The sequence below is a fragment of the Coturnix japonica genome, chromosome 15, assembly GCF_054131305.1.
Source record: "Coturnix japonica strain WE chromosome 15, WE-NBRP24, whole genome shotgun sequence".
Classification (NCBI taxonomy): domain Eukaryota; kingdom Metazoa; phylum Chordata; class Aves; order Galliformes; family Phasianidae; genus Coturnix; species Coturnix japonica.
The window spans coordinates 16,350,102-16,369,178 of NC_140677.1; the positions used below are offsets into that span (position 1 = coordinate 16,350,102).

Below are 19,077 nucleotides of genomic sequence, written 5' to 3' on the forward strand. Positions count from 1 at the left end.
CGCGGCCTCCTTTCCAATATGGCGGCACTTCCGGCGCGGTGACGTCACAAGCAGTGCGACCGGAAGCAAGCGCTCCCCCTTCCGGCCTTTTCCGCGAAACCTCGCCGCAGTGATGATCTCGCGAGATTACAGGCTTTCCCTTTTCACCCGGAGGGCTGTGGCGATGCTCACTTCCGGTTGTAGTACCACAGTACTACAACTCCCATGATGCTCTGCGGCAGCGCTGACATAACGCATGCGCAGATATGCCCTCGGCGCGAACTGCGTTTCCCATGAGGCCTAGCGCGAGGCCTGCGCTCGCCGCTCGCTCCTCCCGCCCCGCCGCTCGCATCGTGCTGACGCGCAAACTGTGTGCCCGCCATCGCCATCGCGGCCGCCGCGGGGCCGAGCTCAGGGCCGGGGCGGCAACGGCGGCGACCCAGCAGGGCAACGGGCAGGTACGGGGCAACGGGTGGGCCGAGTCGGGCTGGTGGGAGTCGGGCCGGTGACCGCGGCCTCTAGGCCGGGCCGGGCCGGAGGGCGGGTGTCGGCTCGGGGCCTGCGGGAGCCGCGGGCGGTTGGGCCGCTGTGTGAGCCCCGCCCCGCGGTAGCGGGTGTCCGCGGTGTCGGCGGGGCTGAGGGCGCCGCGCTGCCCCCGCGGCCTGTCCGCTCCGCTCCGCTCCTTGGGCCGGCGGTTCCGCTCCCGTCCCGGGGCTGCCGGCAGGAGCCTCGTTACTGCCCGCGGATCGAGGCGGCGGCGCTTCCGCGTTGGTGCTGGGCCCGGTGCCCGCACGGCGCTGTTGGCTGCGGGCTGTGCCTGCCCGACCTGGAACGGGAGGAACCGGGAGCGCTGAGTAACTGCGTGCTGTGCTCCGGTGTTAAGAGACGATATAGCTTTAAAAACGAACAACAGCGACCATTATTGCCTTAATGTCGTTTCTTTTCCTGGTTATTTATTTATTTATTTAAAGCGATTCAAGGTATGCGTTGTGTAACAGCAACCAAGTGGGGGCTGCGGGAGGGGTGAAGTTGGAAATGAAGGTTCCCCTCCGCCCCCCTCAGCCCTAACAGTGCGGTGCCTCCTATTGCCCTGCTGTGGGATCTGGAGCTGCTGCTGTGCTCCATCCCAGGGCTGACAGCGAGCTGGGCTGGGCTGGGCTCCTCCGGTTGCTTGGGGCTCAACAGGTACAGACAACCAGCTGACAGCTGTTCAACACTAACTGTGAACAGGAGGTTGTTACTCTTTCCTTTTTTCCTTCAAAGTAAAGAACTCCCCGTGTTAAAGGATAAATACATGAAGAGCATATGGATGTGCTGATCTGCTTGCTGGGCCTTTAATTGGGTTCTGATTCCTAAGTTTCTAATTTTTCTCATCTGGGATTATATTATTGCATTCTGCTTCTCATCTATTTCGTCTTCTCGGCTGTATTTAAAATGCTTGTCTGTATGGCAGTCAGTGTGTTCAGAGCCTCATAATCCTTTTCAAGAATGCAACACAATCAATATGTGAGTGACCTGCTCAGTGTGACACTCACACGTGCTGAGGAGCAAGAGGTGAAGCTGAACAGCCTGAGCTGTGCTCTGCTCTTAGGGGTTTGCAGCCAGAGCTCCCTGGGACTTGTATTTCTTTGCTGTGTGGAGCTGTCTGAGCCTGCAGGAACTGTGAGCGCTTCTGGGTCTCAGTGACTCTGGGGTTGTCTTTTCTGTCTGGCTTTTACATCTTTGTTTGGAAGAAGAAAGTGCTCAGCAAAGCACTTGGTTACGATGCGGGGATGCCGATTAGTGCTCAGTACTGAAGTAATACATTGCACGTGGGTTATTAGAGGAAGTGTTTGCAGGGAGTTGTTCCTGAGGTTTAAGTCTTTTGAAGTACCATCCTTTGAGTGGGTCCTGCATGGTTTGTTCATAGCAGTTCTACTGGACCTGTATGTGATGTCTTGACAGCAGCAGTGTCAGGAAAGATGAAGTGTTCCTACCACTACCTTATCAGATACATTAACTAAAGTCTGTTGTGGGGCACGATATTCAAAACTTAGTGAAGAAGTCATGGATTCAGATCCACGATCAGAGAGATGCTCCCTGTTCTGCTGCTTCCTGGGAAGCTGTGTGAGGTTGTGTGTGTTCACCAGGTTCTCCAAGGGAGATCCCTGCAGGGTTTCCTGGCTGGCAGAGCAGGAGGATTTGTGCCATTTGCAATTCAGTTCATCCAATTTCTGGCTTTGGCCTTTCTGCAGGGCACTTCACTATGGCTTAAGGTAGAATACTTGGGGGGGGGAAAAGCAAGCGCAGCAGGAACTGCTTTGATTCTTGTATTTGAAAAGGCTTTTGGCTGCTGTAGCTTTCCATCCTTGTATATTTTGTATGGGAACTGCAGCAGTGCTGCTGGGGGTAGATTTTTTTGTTGCCTCCCTTTGCAGTGCCATGTTTCTTTGATTGCCTTGAGGAGGCACCAGCAGTACCTGTCAATAGGGCAGCATTCTTATGTTTTAACTGTGTTGCAGCATATATACGAGCATCAGTTCTTTAGACCCATGATGTGCTTGAAGTGAGATAATCTTAGAGAGCTCCAAGGTTTTCCTTCATTTCCCTTGGTTATGGTATAATGTGAGCACTCTGATCTTCCTGCCTTGGACTTTGGCCTGCTGGAGCAGTGTGTCTCATTTTTAGCTGGAACATGAAAAATTGTTATGGGGAGGGAAGCTGTCCCTGCAGGTTGCAGGAGATCCTGCCTCGGCCTTGCACAAACTCTTGGGGGGCATGAAGCATTTTTTTCTGTGCCCTTTGGGCATGTAATGAAGGTGTGGATGGCAGAAATGATTAGTTGGGAGGCTCAAGGTAGATTTTATTTACTCATATGGATGTTGTTTTTCTGTGTGCTTGAAAGCTGAGAAATGCTGCTGGCAAGTGGAGTTAATGAGCAAAGACATGGACCTGTGTGAGCTGGGAGCAGCTTTCCATATCAGAGGTGTTGTGTTGTACAATCTCAGGATGTTTTGTTGTTTGCATTGAGCTGGTGCTTTTTGGGAAGCCCCTTGTCCTGTGATAGGTGAACAATGAAAATGCTCTAGATAAAATCATCATTACTTCTCATGTAAAGAACATCAGCTTTTGCTATCCTTAAACTTTTGATTTTTTTTCAGTAGCACACTCTGCTTGTGTGTAGTGCTTATCGAGACTGGGTGTCTTGCTGTTGCAGGTGTATTTTTCCATGCTCTTTGGGTAGCTGCAGTCCATTTCAGCTGGGTGCTGCCTGCTTGCTGCCCCCTGAGGATGTGCAGAAGATGCTGATGGGGAGGTAGAGCTGCAGGGCTGCTCATCCACTCCCTGAGCAAGGAGAGGCTGCCAGCAATCCGGGGGTAGTTAGCACTCAGTTATGCACGGGGACTTGTGTCAGAATGAGCCCGGGCTGTAAATGCTTCTGTAAATAGGAGAAACTGTGCCTACCTTAATGACCTCTCCTTTAAGTGATTCTTGAATGTATGTTACAGGGCTTTGTGTGTACAGAGCCACTTTAAACATGACGTTATCTGCATTTAGCATGATTTGAGGAAGCTCTTACTCTGGGTCATTTATGACAAATGGATATGCTCTGTCCTGTGAATGCTCTTCCTTCTCCCTGGAGCTGGACACCTCACACAGGGGGCATTATCTGACCTGCTCCTTTCACTGGCCATTAGCAGCCACTCACTGTCACCTGCCTCTTCAGCAGCACAAAGCCAGGCTGATTCTTGGTTCTTTCTCCCATGTCTGGGAGTGTTAAACTGGAATAAAGACACCAATGGTAATCTTGTTGCCCTAGCTTTATTATTTCGTGAGCAAATCTTGAGCAGTAGCAAAGGGTAACTCGGGTCTGTGTGGAACTCAGGGAGCGTTCTGAGCAGCTTTAGTGCTGAGCACGTCTGGTTAGGTGTGCCTGCTTCCCCTCGTGCTCAGGGTTGTCACGTACCAGTTAAGACTTGTGTTCTAAGTGTGCATGCATTCCTTTACTCTTCAAATGATGGACCAAGGGAAAACTTCAGTTTTCAGTGAAGCACAGCAGGATTCTGGCCCTTTCTCTTCTCTTTCCTACTCCTTGTTGATAAATATGTATTTGCTTCTTCCAAGTAGACTTTGATTTGGATTGTGTCAGTGAACGTTGTAAAACTGTGTGGAATGTGTTGCTCACCTTTCTGCTTCTTTTTTTTTTCTTTCTTGGTTACCTGTGCCTTAGGCTGAGCCATGACTTCAGGATCTGGACATGTGGACTCCAAGGCTGAGCTCACTACTTTGCTTGAGCAATGGGAGAAGGAACATGGCAGTGGGCAAGACATGGTTCCCATTCTCACCAGGTGACTTCCATTAAATAAATTCCTAAATCTGAATATCAGAAATCACTTGAGAGCAGATTTTACTGTGTTTTTTGCTTGGAGGTTAACTGTTGGTAGTTAAATTTTCTTTGGCCTGAAATGTGAGTGTAGTATTAAATGCATGCAAGTTTGGTACACATTTTATATTGCAAAGATCTTACACATTCTACCTCTAAAAAAAGGATTTAATATGTTGAAATAGTAGAAGCTGATGGAATCATTAAGCAGGTGAAATTAATTTGGTGTGTTCTTATGAAACTTGTAATTTATTGATCAAAAGAGAAAGCTGTGAGAATGTGGTTCCATCGGAGTGGTGTTGTGGGGCTTGTGATTGCACTGATGCTGGTCAGTTTATGTGAAAGTAAAAGAGAGACTCATTGGATGGAGAGAGCCTTACTGAGTAAAGGCTACTGCAACTCATGTGGCATGATTAAAGGGAGGTCAGGCATTGCTAGGCTGTATTTATTGTATGTGTGGGGAGATTATTCCCTGGAATGTTTCTAGACGTTTAGTAACACCGTTCATTATAAGAGGTTGTGTTCTACAAGAGGAGCATTCAAAGTATCAATTGTGGTTTCCCAAGCCAGACCTCTCTTGTGTAATCTCATATTATTCTTGGTATTGTAAGACAGTCACAGGAATTCCACACAGTTCCTGCTCACACCTCTGTTGTTAGATCAGCACTCTGCTGTGTGCCCAAAGGGCTCACTGTGCTCACTGGTGCATTAAGAGCAGCCCAGGTTTCTGTACCACGCTGCTCTGCATTCTTGGGTCAGGTATCTTAGTGCATAAATCCTGAGCTGGCATGGGGTAGAAAGAGCAGAAATCTGCTGGAGCTTCTTTATGCAGACCCGTGTCATGCCTCACCCTGCAGGCACAACTGTGTGCTTTTTATACCGCTCCTTAAGAACAACAGCACAGAAGAGAGGAATGAGCAGCAAAAAGCCAAAGCTAAACGTTTAAAAAGGAGTGGGTCTCTTGTAAATCCTGAGCCGTATTTTGGTGTATCTTTGGGTATTCTTTGGGACTCTTTGAGTTGCCTACCTTGTTTATGCCTTAAGCAAGTCTGATAATCCTCCTTTGGTTCACCAAGGTTTCTATACAGCAAGCAGAGAGATGATGGATAGTAAGAGCTTGGGTCTTTTGGTGGTGGTGGAGGTAACAGATCTACTTAAGGCAGGTAGCAAGGAGATGTACCCTCTGCTCTAGAAGGAGCTGGGTTTACGGTGCTTCAGAGAAGAAAAGAGAAAGCTGTGTGTCAGTTTGGAATACCAGGTTTTAGATTCTCCATAGGTTAAAAAGAACTTGCTGGAAGATGTGCTAGGAATCCTCCCCAAGTGGAGCTTGTGTTAGCTGATGCCTGGGGGCAGCAATGCTCTTGTGTATGGATTTAGGCTCCCAGTGGAGGAAGCTGTGGTCGTGCTTGTTGGTGAGTGATGTTTTTCTATTTCCTTCTGCCGTCTGAGTTACTTGGAAGAAAACTTCCCTTTGTGCACGGGTGCCTGGTGAAATGTGATTGTGAGGCAGCAGAGGTGAGAGCACAGGAGTGAGTGTTTAGACAACAGCAGGAGCACCGTGTTTTGACTTCAGCTTCACAGACCAAATATGGGGTATGGTGTGTTGCACTGCGGTATTGCAGAGCATCCTGTCTGTAGTCTGTTATAAAGGTGCCTCAATATTGTGCCTTTTGCATCAGTGGCAGTGTTGCAACTTGAATGTCCCCACAACCTCCTTCTTTGCCTTCTAAGTGAGCTAACTTTTAAGTTTCAAAGGTGATCTGCAGGGACAGTTATAAGCAATTTGGGGAAAAAAAAGAGTCCACAGTTGGGGGGGGAAACACCTGTCCCTCATGTAGAACCTCGTGTGGGTAGAGAACCAGCTTAATATCAAGTGAATAAAGGAAATGTTGAAACCTGCATAAAAGCTCAGCACTTCTGCGTTTGTTCTTTTTGTGTTTGCTGTTAAAGCCTTTTGTGTCATATGTCTGTGTTAAGAGGTGAGAATGAGCTTTGGTAGTTTGTCAGTTCTCAGTAGAAATGATAGGAGAGCAGAATAAGCCATAGTTGCATCCAAGGCACTTCATAGTTACTCTTTGTATGCCTTCAGTCAAAGAAATATTTGATTTGTGGGTTTGTTGTTGTTTTTTTTTCTTTTCAAAGCCAATTTTGAAGAGGCAATGCTTTCATATTTTGGTCAAATGATTGCGCCTAATTGTCTCAAAATAAACACAACCACCCAAAGCTGATAATCAGTGATTCGTGTGCCTGTTTCATCCAGGCTGTGATAATGTTGTCATCCCTGGAAGCACTCAGCAGCTTCAGCTGTTTGGCTGCCTCCCTAAACAGCATGGACTAAGGAGAGTACTCAGCTCACTTTCTGTGCTGCCTGTCAGTCTTTCCTGGCATGTACTCAGTATTATCACCTAAAAAGACGTAGCAAATCTAGGGTTCAGGTTCTTAACTCCCCATTTGTCCCAGTTCTGTCAGCAGGTGCCTCTCAAGCTATTAGTTCCCATTGGAAAAATGAGGAGCTGGCAATAGGTACTTCAGTAGTTAGCCTTTGCCAGAAAGCCAGAAGAGCTTGAGCTGTGCCACCTGTTAGCAAGGGATGCAATTTGCATCTCTTCACATTCAGCCTTGTGTGAATATTAAAACCTTGCAGGATAAATGGTTTGATATAGCAATTAATTTGAGAGGAGCAGGGAAGTACTTGATCCCGATGAGCTAATTTTGTGTTCTTACAGTCTGAGCAGGCTTTATAGCATCATCTTCTGTCCTACGGTTAGTCAGTGTAGTTCACAGAGGTGGGTTTAAATAAGCTTTTTGCCTCTGATTGACCTTGGCAATTTGTTTTCTGGAAAGTGTCAGTAATACAGCAGAAGTCAATGGCATTCTGTAAGGGAATCCTCTGGGGAAATGTTTCTGGGGATTGCTGCAGCCTTCTAGCAATTCTCCCTCCTTTCTAATAACCTCGACTTGCCACCCTGGTTTGGAGGTATTAAAAACTTGATTCAAAATGCTGCACTGCCTGTAGGTTCTGCACTGTGCTTCAGAGCTCAGCAGAGGGGAGGGAATCAAGTTGTACACCAAGGCAAGGGGATGAATCTGCTGATGTTTTTGAAATACTGCTCTAACATGAGTAAATAAACAGTACTGGCACCTTCAGAGCATCACACCTGTCTGTCACTGGGGTCATTGATAAGGTCTCAGCATGTTTTGGAGGGCTGGTGGGGAATGGGGTGTCAGAAGCAAGGCTCAGTATTCACAGTTCTGGGTGGGCAGTCTGAAATCCTCTGGATGCCATTCAAATGAAAGCTGATAAGCTGTTTGATAGTACTGTGACAAGTAGGCTAACACAAGGAGCTGCGTACTGGGGCAGGATAGAGTGGATTGTGCTTATTTTATGTCGTTCCCTTCTGCAGGATGTCTGAGTTGATTGAGAAGGAGACTGAAGAATACCGCAAAGGGGATCCAGACCCCTTTGATGACCGACACCCAGGTAAGGAATTCTGAATGATTTAGTCAGCTCTGCATCAGCTGGTATATGGTAATTCATATTTAAAAGTAGGCGGAATCTTGCCTAATTCTGTTCACTACTGATCAGTGTCTGTTGTGACTAGTATATGTTTTAAGTAGGTAACTGCAACTAGAGGAAACTCTGACTTGATCAGTAATACATATGACTTCTATAGTTCTGTATCTAAGAGAGGTACAGCTGATTGCGTTATTCCACAGTCAGACTGAAGTCAGTAGTTTAGCATTGATCTTGAAGTCTTGAGGCACATGCGTCTTTTCCTGTTTCCTCTACAGGTCGAGCAGACCCTGAGTGTATGCTTGGTCACTTACTAAGGATACTTTTCAAGAATGATGATTTCATGAATGCGGTAGGTTTGCTCCAAGGACGGTACCTGTCAGGTCTTCTTAAGACTTTAATGCTTCTGTTTCCTGTGTTACTGACCTCAGTACTTGTGCTTGTTTAATATTAATTTTACTGTTGGTGGGTCTGTTTCTTCCTTAGCAGTAGCCTTTAAAGTGTGTTTGAATGCAGCTTGTTTGCTGCTGCTAGAGTGACCCAAGGAAAGGGGCAGTTCATCAGCTATTCAAGAGTACTGGACTATGTGTATTAATGATTGAATTAGTACTTCTCAGCATTTATTGGTCTCTTTAAAGAAAGTGCGGGTCCCCTGATAAAAGTTTAAAAGCATAATTAATTTCTGTAGTAGAAATTAACTACTAATTCCAGTGCTTTGTCTGTGAATACTTGGAAATGCTGGAGTGCCTGTATGAGCAGGTGTATCTGCTCTAGCAGGCTCAGGCCAAGCACTTGGAGACAAGAGTCTGGCTTTTCTCTTGCACTGCTCTACCCATAAATGAGTTAATAGCTAGAGTTTTTGTTGCCCTCATCTCAGTGCACCACCTGTATCAGTGCATGTTGCTGTAAGATTTCTACCAGATGACTTACGTGAAGCTTTCTGTCTTAAACTGCAACTGATAAACAAAAATGCCATTAAGAAAGTGTGGTATTTCTTGTGTATTTGTGTTTTTTTAATGTTTTTTTCCCCCCAGCTATTACTCTCACATGATTACACTGTTACTGAGCTGTAATTATTTTAGGCATTTGTCGTAATGAATCAGTTCAAGAAAAGTATTTAAGCAGTGAACATCAGATCAGAGGGGAATTGTGCTTCTTAGAGAAGTTATTTCTACTGAATTTCAAACTGATGCTTTTCCTCTTCTTTTCTAGCTAGTGAATGCTTATGTGATGACGAGCAGAGAACCTCCATTAAACACTGCTGCTTGCAGACTTCTTCTGGATATCATGCCAGGATTGGAAACTGCTGTTGTCTTTCAGGAAAAGGTATCTTGTATACTGAGGCTTAGTTTATAAGCTTGGTGTATTATGTACTCCAACAGCTCATCCCACAGGAGAAACCAGTAAAAAGCAGCATTTAAATCCTACCTCTGGGAGACAATCTGTTTAGCCTTATTAAAGGTTTGAGGCTTTCTGATGTAGGCTTGTTCAGCTGATCAAATCTTGAGTATTGCACAGCTTGGAATTTGTAAGAGGACTAATTCAATCAGAGGAACTGGAATTCTGTGTGGTACATTCAGCATATCTCTGGGATGGGAGGTCATGCAGGGAGATCTAGACAAGTTTGTGCAATGGGTCTTGGAGAACCTCATGAGGTTCAGCAAAGCCAAGTGTGAGGTCTGGCACCTGGGTCCTGGTAACCCCTACTATCAGTATAATCTGAGGATGTAAGGATAGAGCAGCTCTCTGCTGGTGAGACCTGGAGTACTGCACCCATATATGGAGTCCTCAGTACAGAAGAGAGCATGTCCAGAGGAGGACCACAAGAACACCTTCCCTGTGAGGGCAGGCTGAGAGAACACTTCAATTAAAATTTAATTATTATTGAATATATAATACCCAATTCTTCAAAAAACTGTAAGCTGGAGGTTCTTACTGCAACGTGTCCATTCATTATTACTATTAATCTTAATACTTTAATCTATTACTATCGATCTTTTGCTGTGTTGTACCTACATCTCAAATTATGTGCAGGGTCTTGTCATGCTAATGATGTTATGGTTTGGTGTTTCAAAATCCAATAACGTTCTACAGGAAAAAATAATAGAGTCTTTCATTCTAACATGTAGTCTTTTAATTAACTGTTTTAATTAACACTTCTTTGGCATTCAGCCTTGTTAAGAAAAGTTGCCTGGCAGGCCATGTTCAACCACTTCTGAGTTTTACTGTTAAAATATTAACAGTATTTAACACTGTGGTTTTCTTATATGTGGGTTGGTATAATGGCATACATTTCTCCCTTCCCCAATCAATACATATTTACAACTGTTGAGGATTGCTCTTTTGATTGGTGAGAAATTGTTAATGTAAAGGGTTCCTTCTGCACCAGGAAGTTTGCTTGTTTAAAGTGACTTTTCAACTACAAAGCTGTTAGGAAAATGTAATTTACCACTTTATTTTTAACTTAGTGTAAATTCAACAGCATTTCTTTGGAACTGCCAAATTACTGGAGAGCTCTATTAGAAAAACTGACAGGAAAAAGAAATGCTCAACTCTTGGAATTGCTTTCTTGTTTTCTGCGTTCTAGGAAGGCATAGTTGAAAATCTCTTTAAATGGGCACGTGAAGCTGATCAGCCACTAAGGACGTACGCAACAGGGCTTTTAGGAGGAGCTATGGAAAACCAAGATATCGCTGCGAATTACAGGGATGAGAATTCACAATTGGTAATGATCTCTTGATGCACACTTTCGTTTACAGGACGGATAGCTCTCTCTTTATTGAGAGCATGTGGTGACAGTCTCATGTATGTGTTGGTGTATACATTTAATAGTGGTTATAATAATATATTCACTCAGTAGCTCATACTTTCTGTCCTTTCCTGACTGAATTTGCTGAGGCTGGGGTATGAAGCCCAGTTATTCTGCTACACTGTTTGTGTTTAAAAATGCCTATGAAAACCTAAGACAAATACTGTACTTCTTGATGGGACTCATATTCCTGGTTTCCTTGAAGCAGAAATTTCAAAGACTTAGCTGTTGCATGTGGTAGCTTAAACACTGGTCAGCATGGAGATAACTTCATAGGAAATGTTATTCTTAATACAATATAAATCTTTCACCAGTTCAATGCTGAATCTATTATGATGATTACCAGCAGTAGAGATGACTGTCAGAAGAAGGTTGGTTAGGCAAACTTGGATTTCAGAATGGGGTGCAGCATCAATTAGAGTGTGTCAGACTGTAGGTTCTTAATGGGTTTCAGAACACACTTCTTTTTCTTTCAGGAAAACAAGTGAAGATTTTTATTTTTAGAGTAAAAGCCATAGCAAAAAGGGATGGGGTTTTTAATTCACTTTGAAATGGTTATTTCTCTGGGAAAATGTGTACTTCAGCATGCCTGGTATCTTGTGCGATAGACTTCTTTATGTGGTAAGAGCAGAACTATGGCCAGTGTGAGCTGCATGATCATGCATGCTGCTTTTGTGAACAGGTTGCTTTGGTGCTTCGAAGGCTACGGGAGTTGCAGGTCACTGAAATGACCACAAAACAAGAAAACAAGCGTCCCAGTCCTCGGAAAGTGCCATCAGATTCTCTGCTGCCTTTAGATGAAGAGGCTGTGGATATGGACTATGGGGAGATGTCGGTGGATGGAGAGCAAGAAGAAGTGACTGGGGATATGGAAATCTCGTTTCATCTCGATTCAAGTCACAAGACCAGTAGCAGAGTCAACTCTGCTACAAAGCTGGAGGATGGGGGATTAAGAAAAAGCAAATCAGGGAAACAACATGAAAGAGATGGCTTCCGGAAGGCCAAGCAAAAACTGGGCTTCTCTGCTTCAGAACCAGAGCGGATGTTTGTTGAACTGTCCAACAGCAGCTGGTCAGAAATGTCCCCATGGGTGATTGGCACTAATTATACACTTTACCCTTTGACTCCTGCCATAGAGCAGAGGCTCATTCTTCAATACCTGACTCCCTTAGGGGAATATCAAGAGGTGAGCATATATATGAAGGTGGGAGGGCTCTGTCAGTTCTCCTGACAAAACTGTTGGTGATATCTGGGGAAAAGCTCTGAGAGCTATTTTATCACTCACCAGTATAACCTAGTATGATAAAGATCAGTAACTTCTCCTGAGTTGTTGGCTTTCAAATTGATGAAGTCGTTATTTTGAATGGTTACCTACCAAGTAATACTCAAACCTGAGCCTAGCAGTTGTACAGTACTCAGAGCACAGCGCTAGGAACCTTATTATTCCTGGTTTCTGTTGAATTTTAGTGATTATTTACATGATGCAGGGTAAGTCACTTTGTTTGAAATGCATGCATTTTTTTCTGTTTACTCCTGAGACGTCAGTAGGTTCCATCATTAGAAGTCAGTGGCAATAGTGAACTTAAAGTTCCTTCTGTAATGGTCTGTATGACTTCTGCAGTGTTTCTGATGAGAAATGGCAGTGTAGATGCAGATGCTTTTGAGAGCTGTTGTTACTTAAAATAGTTGAGCTGCATCAGATTTGCCAGAGAGTTTCCCATTCCTTTTGATTTTTTAACTGAGTGTCACTTTAGCATAGATCTGCAGACCACCCTCAGCTGTGTAGTCATTTGTAGGTGTTTTAACTGAATTTAAGATGCAGCAAAGCAACACAGTTTTGCTTTGTGTTATACACTGTGTGTGTGTGTACATGTGTTTGCCTTGCTTCTGTGAGAACCAAAGACACCGTTATCCCCCTAATACCCTGCATGCTGACTGGATCACTTCATATGCCAGCAATAACAGGATAGAAAAATAGGAATTAGTGCTGTAAAGCCATTACATGCAGAATTATGCAGAGGGTTTGGTTTGTTGCCCTGCTCTCCTGTTTTTTCTGTTCAGTTGTTGGGTAGTTGTCTTTGCACAGATGGAAAGTGGAACCTATCACCAGGGTGGTATCTGTGTGGACTTACCATAGCTGCACTTGAAGGAGTGCCTTAAGATTTCCTGTGGCAGCTGTCATGCACCTTGCTGCAGTCAGCAGATGTATTACAAGAGGTCTGTTAACCTTTATTGCTTCCTATGGATGGAGCTGGTTACCACTGACCTCTCATAACAGGTATCTGCCAATAGGGGCAAACTGGGGGGTTTGAAAGAGTAAAAGCCAAAACGGACCTTAAATTTCCTGTGAAACATTCAGTTACCCTCCCAACATTATTTTTCGCAGCTATTACCCATCTTCATGCAACTGGGATCAAGGGAGCTGATGATGTACTACATCGACTTGAAGCGAACCAATGATGTGCTGCTTACTTTTGAAGCCCTTAAGGTATGTTACTTCTGTAATGCAAAATTGCACAATGGGGAAAGCATGGAATGTGTTTGCATGCATCAAAGGCTAATGCTTCCCTTAGGCCTGCATGTATAGTATGGTCCCCTGGGATTGACTGCGCTCTGTTTTTGCTTTTATAATTCTTGGGTATTAAAAAAAAAAATTATTATTAGTTGTGGGTGAAGCACTACTGATTTCCTCTGCCATTTACCCATCTGAAGGTGGTAAAAAGCCCTTTTCCCATCAAAACCTTACACTATTACTGCCCTTAAGGAATAAGGGAAAGACTTGGACAGCATAGGTTTGTGATAGGTTAGGCTCAGCAAGCAAGCAAGAACTTATTATTTCTAGTGACATGAGGTTGTAGAAGACTATTCCCAAAATCTGCAATGGAGTAAATTGACCAGTTGAGGAGAAGAGGATGTCTGCTTCTTTCTAGCAGGACTGGCGATAATCTTAACACTGTGCAGTGACAGTTATTGTCTCAGGAGTACACCAGCAATAAATAAACAGGTGGAGGAAAAAAACCCAAACCACAAAATTAGTGTTTTCTTCAAGCATTAGTCAAGCAAAATAACTTATCAAAGTGATAATTTTTTTTAATAACGAGACATAATTGCTTCAAATGCCATATAAAAGTTATGCATAGATGAGATATTATGTTGTGCAGTTAAATGTAACAGAAGGAGGAAATAAGGTGAGTAAAGCACAGAGTGCTTGTTTTCTGCCATCTGTTTTTTTGCAGCAGGAAGGGAAGAATTGATGGTCTGAAGAATTCTATTATCATCTGCTTTCTTCTTTCTTTAGCATTTGGCATCATTGTTGCTGCATAACAAGTTTGCAACAGAGTTTGTTGCTCATGGAGGCGTGCAAAAGTTGCTGGAGATTCCTCGTCCTTCCATGGCAGCCACAGGCGTCTCCATGTGTTTGTATTACTTATCTTACAATCAAGATGCAATGGAAAGGGTAAGATTCATTCTTTAGCTTAACTGCTGTAATTTTAGTGATTTCAAGGGACTTGGTCTTTCTACCTTTGTTCAAATGTAAAATAAACATCTCCTAAGTTAAAAGCAAATTTGTATAAGAGTCTGTGGTATGTGCAGAGGCAGCAGAAAGCATAGAAATAATGGTGCATTTGAGTGTTTTGTTTCAAGGGTGTGAGTTTCAGTTCCCAGGGAACGTAACTGAAGTCCGCCCTGTTTTTAGCCTTGCCTCATTACTTCCGTTCACCCTGTTGTTCCCCTTCCCTAAAGAAGGAAAAATTCCTCCTTTCTCACCCATCTTTCCTTTCCCACTTGTTCCAACATTCTCCTGTACTTGAGATTGATTTTTTCCATCCATAGTCCAGGTGTGGACAGCTTCAGTGTTGTGTGGTGCCTTGGTCAGATTCCAGACAGCAGTGCAATTCCTTTGTTGTTGGCATGCAGCAGAAGACTGATGCATTATGCAGGAAACCAAGTTAAAGGACATTGAGTTCTCTTTGGCCTGAGCTTATAAATGTTGTAACAGGTGATAATGAAGGCTAGTTGCTCACCTCATATTTCAGTGTTTCATAGAAATGCATCATGAAAGGTTCCTCCTGTCAGTTATTAGTGCTGTTCTGGCAAGGATCTTTTCCAGTAGGTTGACATGTCTTCCATTAAGCTTCAGTTTCCCAGATACTTAAAACAGCGATTCTGTTTCAGTTTTCCACACTGGCAGCAGCCACTTATGTGCTTAACCAGATCCAGCAATTAATGCGGTTTATTCTATAGTTGCAGCTGTGCCAAGGGAAGGGATGGGAGGGTGGAGAAAGTTGAACTTCCATCTTGTAAGCATTAATGCTGGCACATGAGAGGATCCTGCTCTGAGATTTGTTCAAAGCTACTGCAAAATTATACCCTTAAGCCATCTTAAATCTGCCCTGATTTATGACTGATGACTGTTTTGATTCCTGGCCTGTCCTTGGAATTTGTATGTTTTTTTGTAATTCATTTGAAAACTGGACCATTTAAAGTAGTAACTCTGCATTCCTGCTTACTTTGACTTTTGGATGCTGTCCTGAGTGTTTTGATTTGACATGTTTAACGCTCTTAGTCACATATATACTTGACTGGCAGTGGTTAAGGGCTTATGTATAGAGATACTGCTAGTATCTATGTGAGTGAACTCAAAAACTTCTGGGTAACTATGGTTGACAGGTCTGTCTATGTGTCACATCTTTCACGAAGGCAAGAAAGGCAAAATGAGAAGACGGACCCGTGCTGTATATGTATTGCTCGGTGTTTCTCTGAACTGAATTTGTCATAAGAAAACAGTGCTTTTGTTTTTTTTTTTTTTTTGTTAGTAAAAGGACTCTCTGAAATGTTACTGTATGAAGACTGTTGTATTTACCCTGTTCGTGTCAGGGAATGGGCCAGTTGCTAGTCCTGTGTTTCCACATGGTGCTCTTGTAGTCTCACTGAGACCTCATTTTGCTGATCTGGAAATGGGGCTTTTATTTCACGTCTCAGATATCAGTTACTCCCAGCTACACTAGGGACAGTTGTACCTTCAAAGAACTGTCATTCTACTCAGACTAATCCTCCTCAGCAGCCTGTTTGAAGTCCTTCTCAATAAAGTTCTTTTGCTTTCTAGGTGTGCATGCACCCCCATAATGTGCTTTCAGATGTGGTGAACTACACCTTATGGCTAATGGAGTGCTCCCATGCCTCAGGCTGCTGTCATGCTACTATGTTCTTCTCCATTTGCTTCTCCTTCCGTGCTGTCCTGGAGCTCTTTGACAGGCATGATGGCCTTCGTCGTCTGGTTAACCTGGTAAGACTTGCAGTTTTATATGTTGAACAGGGTTAAAAACAGGTTTTGAACCCTCTGCAATTACTGAAGTGTGGAGAGTTCTGTCTGGTTGTGTTCGTTAGTTTGTTTATTCCTCTTCGCTTCCCAAAAGGTAGGAAAGGTGAGGTGAGTTTTCTGAGTGACAGACAGGAGAATATTACCTGGACAGTAAAAGCTTTCATCGGCTGTTGAAGAGAGTTGGGTACAGAAGACACATAAGCAAACTCAGTTTGGTTTTGATACAAGTGCAGTTGAGAATTGAAGATGCTATTTTATCTGGTGTGAACTGATGAAACTCTTTTTTCTTTCCACCCAACTTTCTTGCTGAAGATAAGTACCCTTGAAATCTTAAACTTGGAAGACCAAGGAGCTCTCTTGAGTGATGATGAGATCTTTGCCAGTCGCCAGACTGGGAAACACACCTGCATGGCCTTGCGGAGATACTTTGAAGCTCACCTTGCTATCAAACTTGAACAGGTGAAGCAGTCACTCCAGCGCACTGAAGGGGGTGTTTTGGTCCATCCACAGCCCCCATACAAGGTGAGCAGCACGTGTGACCTCCCAGCATTGCCAAAGTCTGTATTGTATGAAACAGAGATTGAAAACATTGGAAATGGCTTTAATTGATTGTAACAAATGATACTTTTCAGACATCATATGCTTTCTAGGACTGCAAAGAAACAAAATGTATTATTAAGCTTATTATTGTGTCAGCTGCTGGAATTTTTCTATAGCGGAGAATAAAACAAATAATTTGCAGGAAAATAATAGCTTCAGCTTTGACAGGACTGCAGGTTTCAGTTTAAATCACGGCAGTGAAGGACTTGATGAGCAAATTTGTAACCCTTGTGATCTCTTTCTAATGCTTCCAATTCTTTTCCTGGCAGGCCTGTTCCTACACCCATGAGCAGATCGTAGAGATGATGGAATTCCTCATCGAGTACGGGCCAGCACAGCTCTACTGGGAGCCAGCAGAAGTTTTCCTTAAATTGTCTTGTGTTCAGCTCATGCTTCAGCTCATTTCAATAGCATGTAACTGGAAGACGTACTATGCAAGGTGAGCTGTTTGCTGTAGTCCTGTATCTCTTTAGAGCAGTAAGTTGTGACTTATGGGCAGGATGGCCATTGAATTTCTAGATTCCCTCCTTCTCTTAGAGTGTCTAAGGCAGGGTAGGGGCCTGTGCTGTGGTTACATAATCCTTATAAAAGCACAGGGGAAAGCAGAACTAAAAACTTGAGGTAGAACATTGGTGCAATGTTCCAGCCTCTGTTTATCCTAACGAGCATCTGCTGTCAAGAGTGTTGGTGTAATCCTCCAGAGATATGCTCACTGATGAGTCACTGTCTGCTGTGGCTAGTTGTCATCAACTGTATTCTTGTCACCGGGACTCCCTTCTCCTAATTTCTCCTGCAAACAGGAGCTCCTTGCATGGCTTAACTTGAAAGCCTTTGAAATCTGTTCTGCTTCTGCAGTCCCCTGCCTTCCTCCCTCTCTCACTCAGGTTGCATTCTCCTGGGTGGTTTCGGTTCTCCTGTTTTTTATTCTCTGCAGCTGTTTCCTAATTGCAGCCTGGGTTAACTCCTGCCTTTCCATACAGCCTTCAAGCCATCAGCCCTTTTGTTTTTCTCCATTGTTCTGCTCTTCCATCTCTTGTTCAGCAGCCCTGTTCATATTCCACATACCTGTGTCTCTTAATCTGGTGCCTAAGCGGATGCTTTTATCCATGTCATGTTTAGCAGTAAATCTGACGAACAGCTCCCCTTCACCTGAGAAGGAAAACTTTTCTACTTTATTGGCGACAAAGCTTTTGAGACATGAATGTTTTTAAACTGAGACGTAGAGTTAGGTGAAGAAGCTTAGCTCAGAATGTTTTTGTAGATTAGTCTAGTTTGTGCTTCTGTACTTTTAAAATTACATTGCTTCTGGGAACCTGTGGGCAGGATGAGATGTATGCCAAACTGCAGGTGATAGTGTGCATATTTACAGTATGTGAGCAGTACCTTCTGTGAGAACCAGCTCTTTAAGAGAGGCACATTGACCAGAAAGCATCATCAAAAAGTATCAGATGTGACAGATTGATCTATTGGATTAGAGTACACTTGTAAGAAGTTCTCACGTTGCTTTCAGGAACGACACAGTACGCTACGCTTTGGATGTGCTAGCCATCCTGACTGTGGTTCCTAAAATCCAACTGCAGCTGGCAGAACCTGTGGATGTGTTAGATGAAGCTGGATCTACTGTTTCCACTGTGGGTAAGCTGAACGTGGTCCTGATTAATCAGACCCTTATTAATTGCCTTCTATGTGTTGTTGTTTTTCAGCTGGCTGTTTCTACATTGAGAAAAGGGTTAAAGTAATGCATGCAGAGTTATCATTAGGGATGCAGGTAAATGTGAGAGTAGACTGCAGTTAAAATTGTCATGATCAGTGCTATGATTGAATTCTAATTATGAAGGCATGATCTGTGACTCACACTTGTTTTCAAGAGCTCATTAAATACAGATGCAGGCAAGTTTGCTTTTGTTATGGGACTATTGGGTTCCCTCAGCTTCCCAGAAATTTAGGTCTCCTTGGGAATGTGGGAGAATTATTGTATAGATTTTGCAGAATCACAGAATTGTAGGGGTTGGAAGGGACCTCTAGAGATCATCGAGTCCTGTCCCCCTGCAGAGCAGGCCCTGGAGGCTGCACAGGTAGGTGTCCAGATGGGTCTTGAATCTCCAGAGAAGGAGAATCCAGAGCTTTCCTGGGCAGCCTGTGGCAGTGCTCCGTCACCCTTGGTGTGAAGAAGTTCCTTCGCAGGTTGGTGCTGAACTTTCTGTACTCCAGTTTATGGCCTTTCTCTCTTGTCCTGTCCCCGCAGACTGCTGAAGAGGTTGGTCGTGTCTGTTTGGCTCCTACACTTAAAATAATTATAAACATTAATCAGATCCCCTCTGATTAATTTTGTGCCATGCTGGAGCTCTGACAGATCTGCTCCTCAGTTACTGATGAGGAAATAGAGGAGCATGAGGTGCTAAAAAAAAAACAAATAAACAGAACCAGAAAACTTTTGTCAGAGAGGCAGGGAATGAATGTGTCTAATGCTAGTTAGGGAAAAAATGAAC

At 43.9% G+C, this 19,077-nt stretch overlaps 1 protein-coding gene across 4 annotated transcripts in view; it reads left to right on the top strand.

Annotated features, from left to right (window-relative positions):
* Positions 1-253: 253 nt before the first annotated feature.
* DCAF1 (DDB1 and CUL4 associated factor 1) overlaps positions 254-19,077 on the top strand; it is a 37,232-nt gene continuing 18,408 nt past the window's right edge. The window contains exons 1-13 of one of the 4 annotated variants that reach the window (XM_015874517.3): positions 254-437; positions 4,190-4,307; positions 7,747-7,823; positions 8,135-8,208; positions 9,069-9,182; positions 10,444-10,581; positions 11,348-11,851; positions 13,052-13,153; positions 13,964-14,122; positions 15,773-15,952; positions 16,301-16,510; positions 16,858-17,027; positions 18,099-18,223. In XM_015874517.3, coding sequence (XP_015730003.1) covers positions 4,198-4,307; positions 7,747-7,823; positions 8,135-8,208; positions 9,069-9,182; positions 10,444-10,581; positions 11,348-11,851; positions 13,052-13,153; positions 13,964-14,122; positions 15,773-15,952; positions 16,301-16,510; positions 16,858-17,027; positions 18,099-18,223 — 1,963 coding nt within the window. In that variant the 5' untranslated portion in view covers positions 254-437; positions 4,190-4,197. Of the gene's footprint in view, positions 438-592; positions 960-4,189; positions 4,308-7,746; positions 7,824-8,134; positions 8,209-9,068; positions 9,183-10,443; positions 10,582-11,347; positions 11,852-12,812; positions 12,944-13,051; positions 13,154-13,963; positions 14,123-15,772; positions 15,953-16,300; positions 16,511-16,857; positions 17,028-18,098; positions 18,224-19,077 lie in introns of those variants that run through there. The other 3 variants (XM_085516594.1, XM_085516593.1, XM_085516595.1) reach the window with 3 other exon arrangements.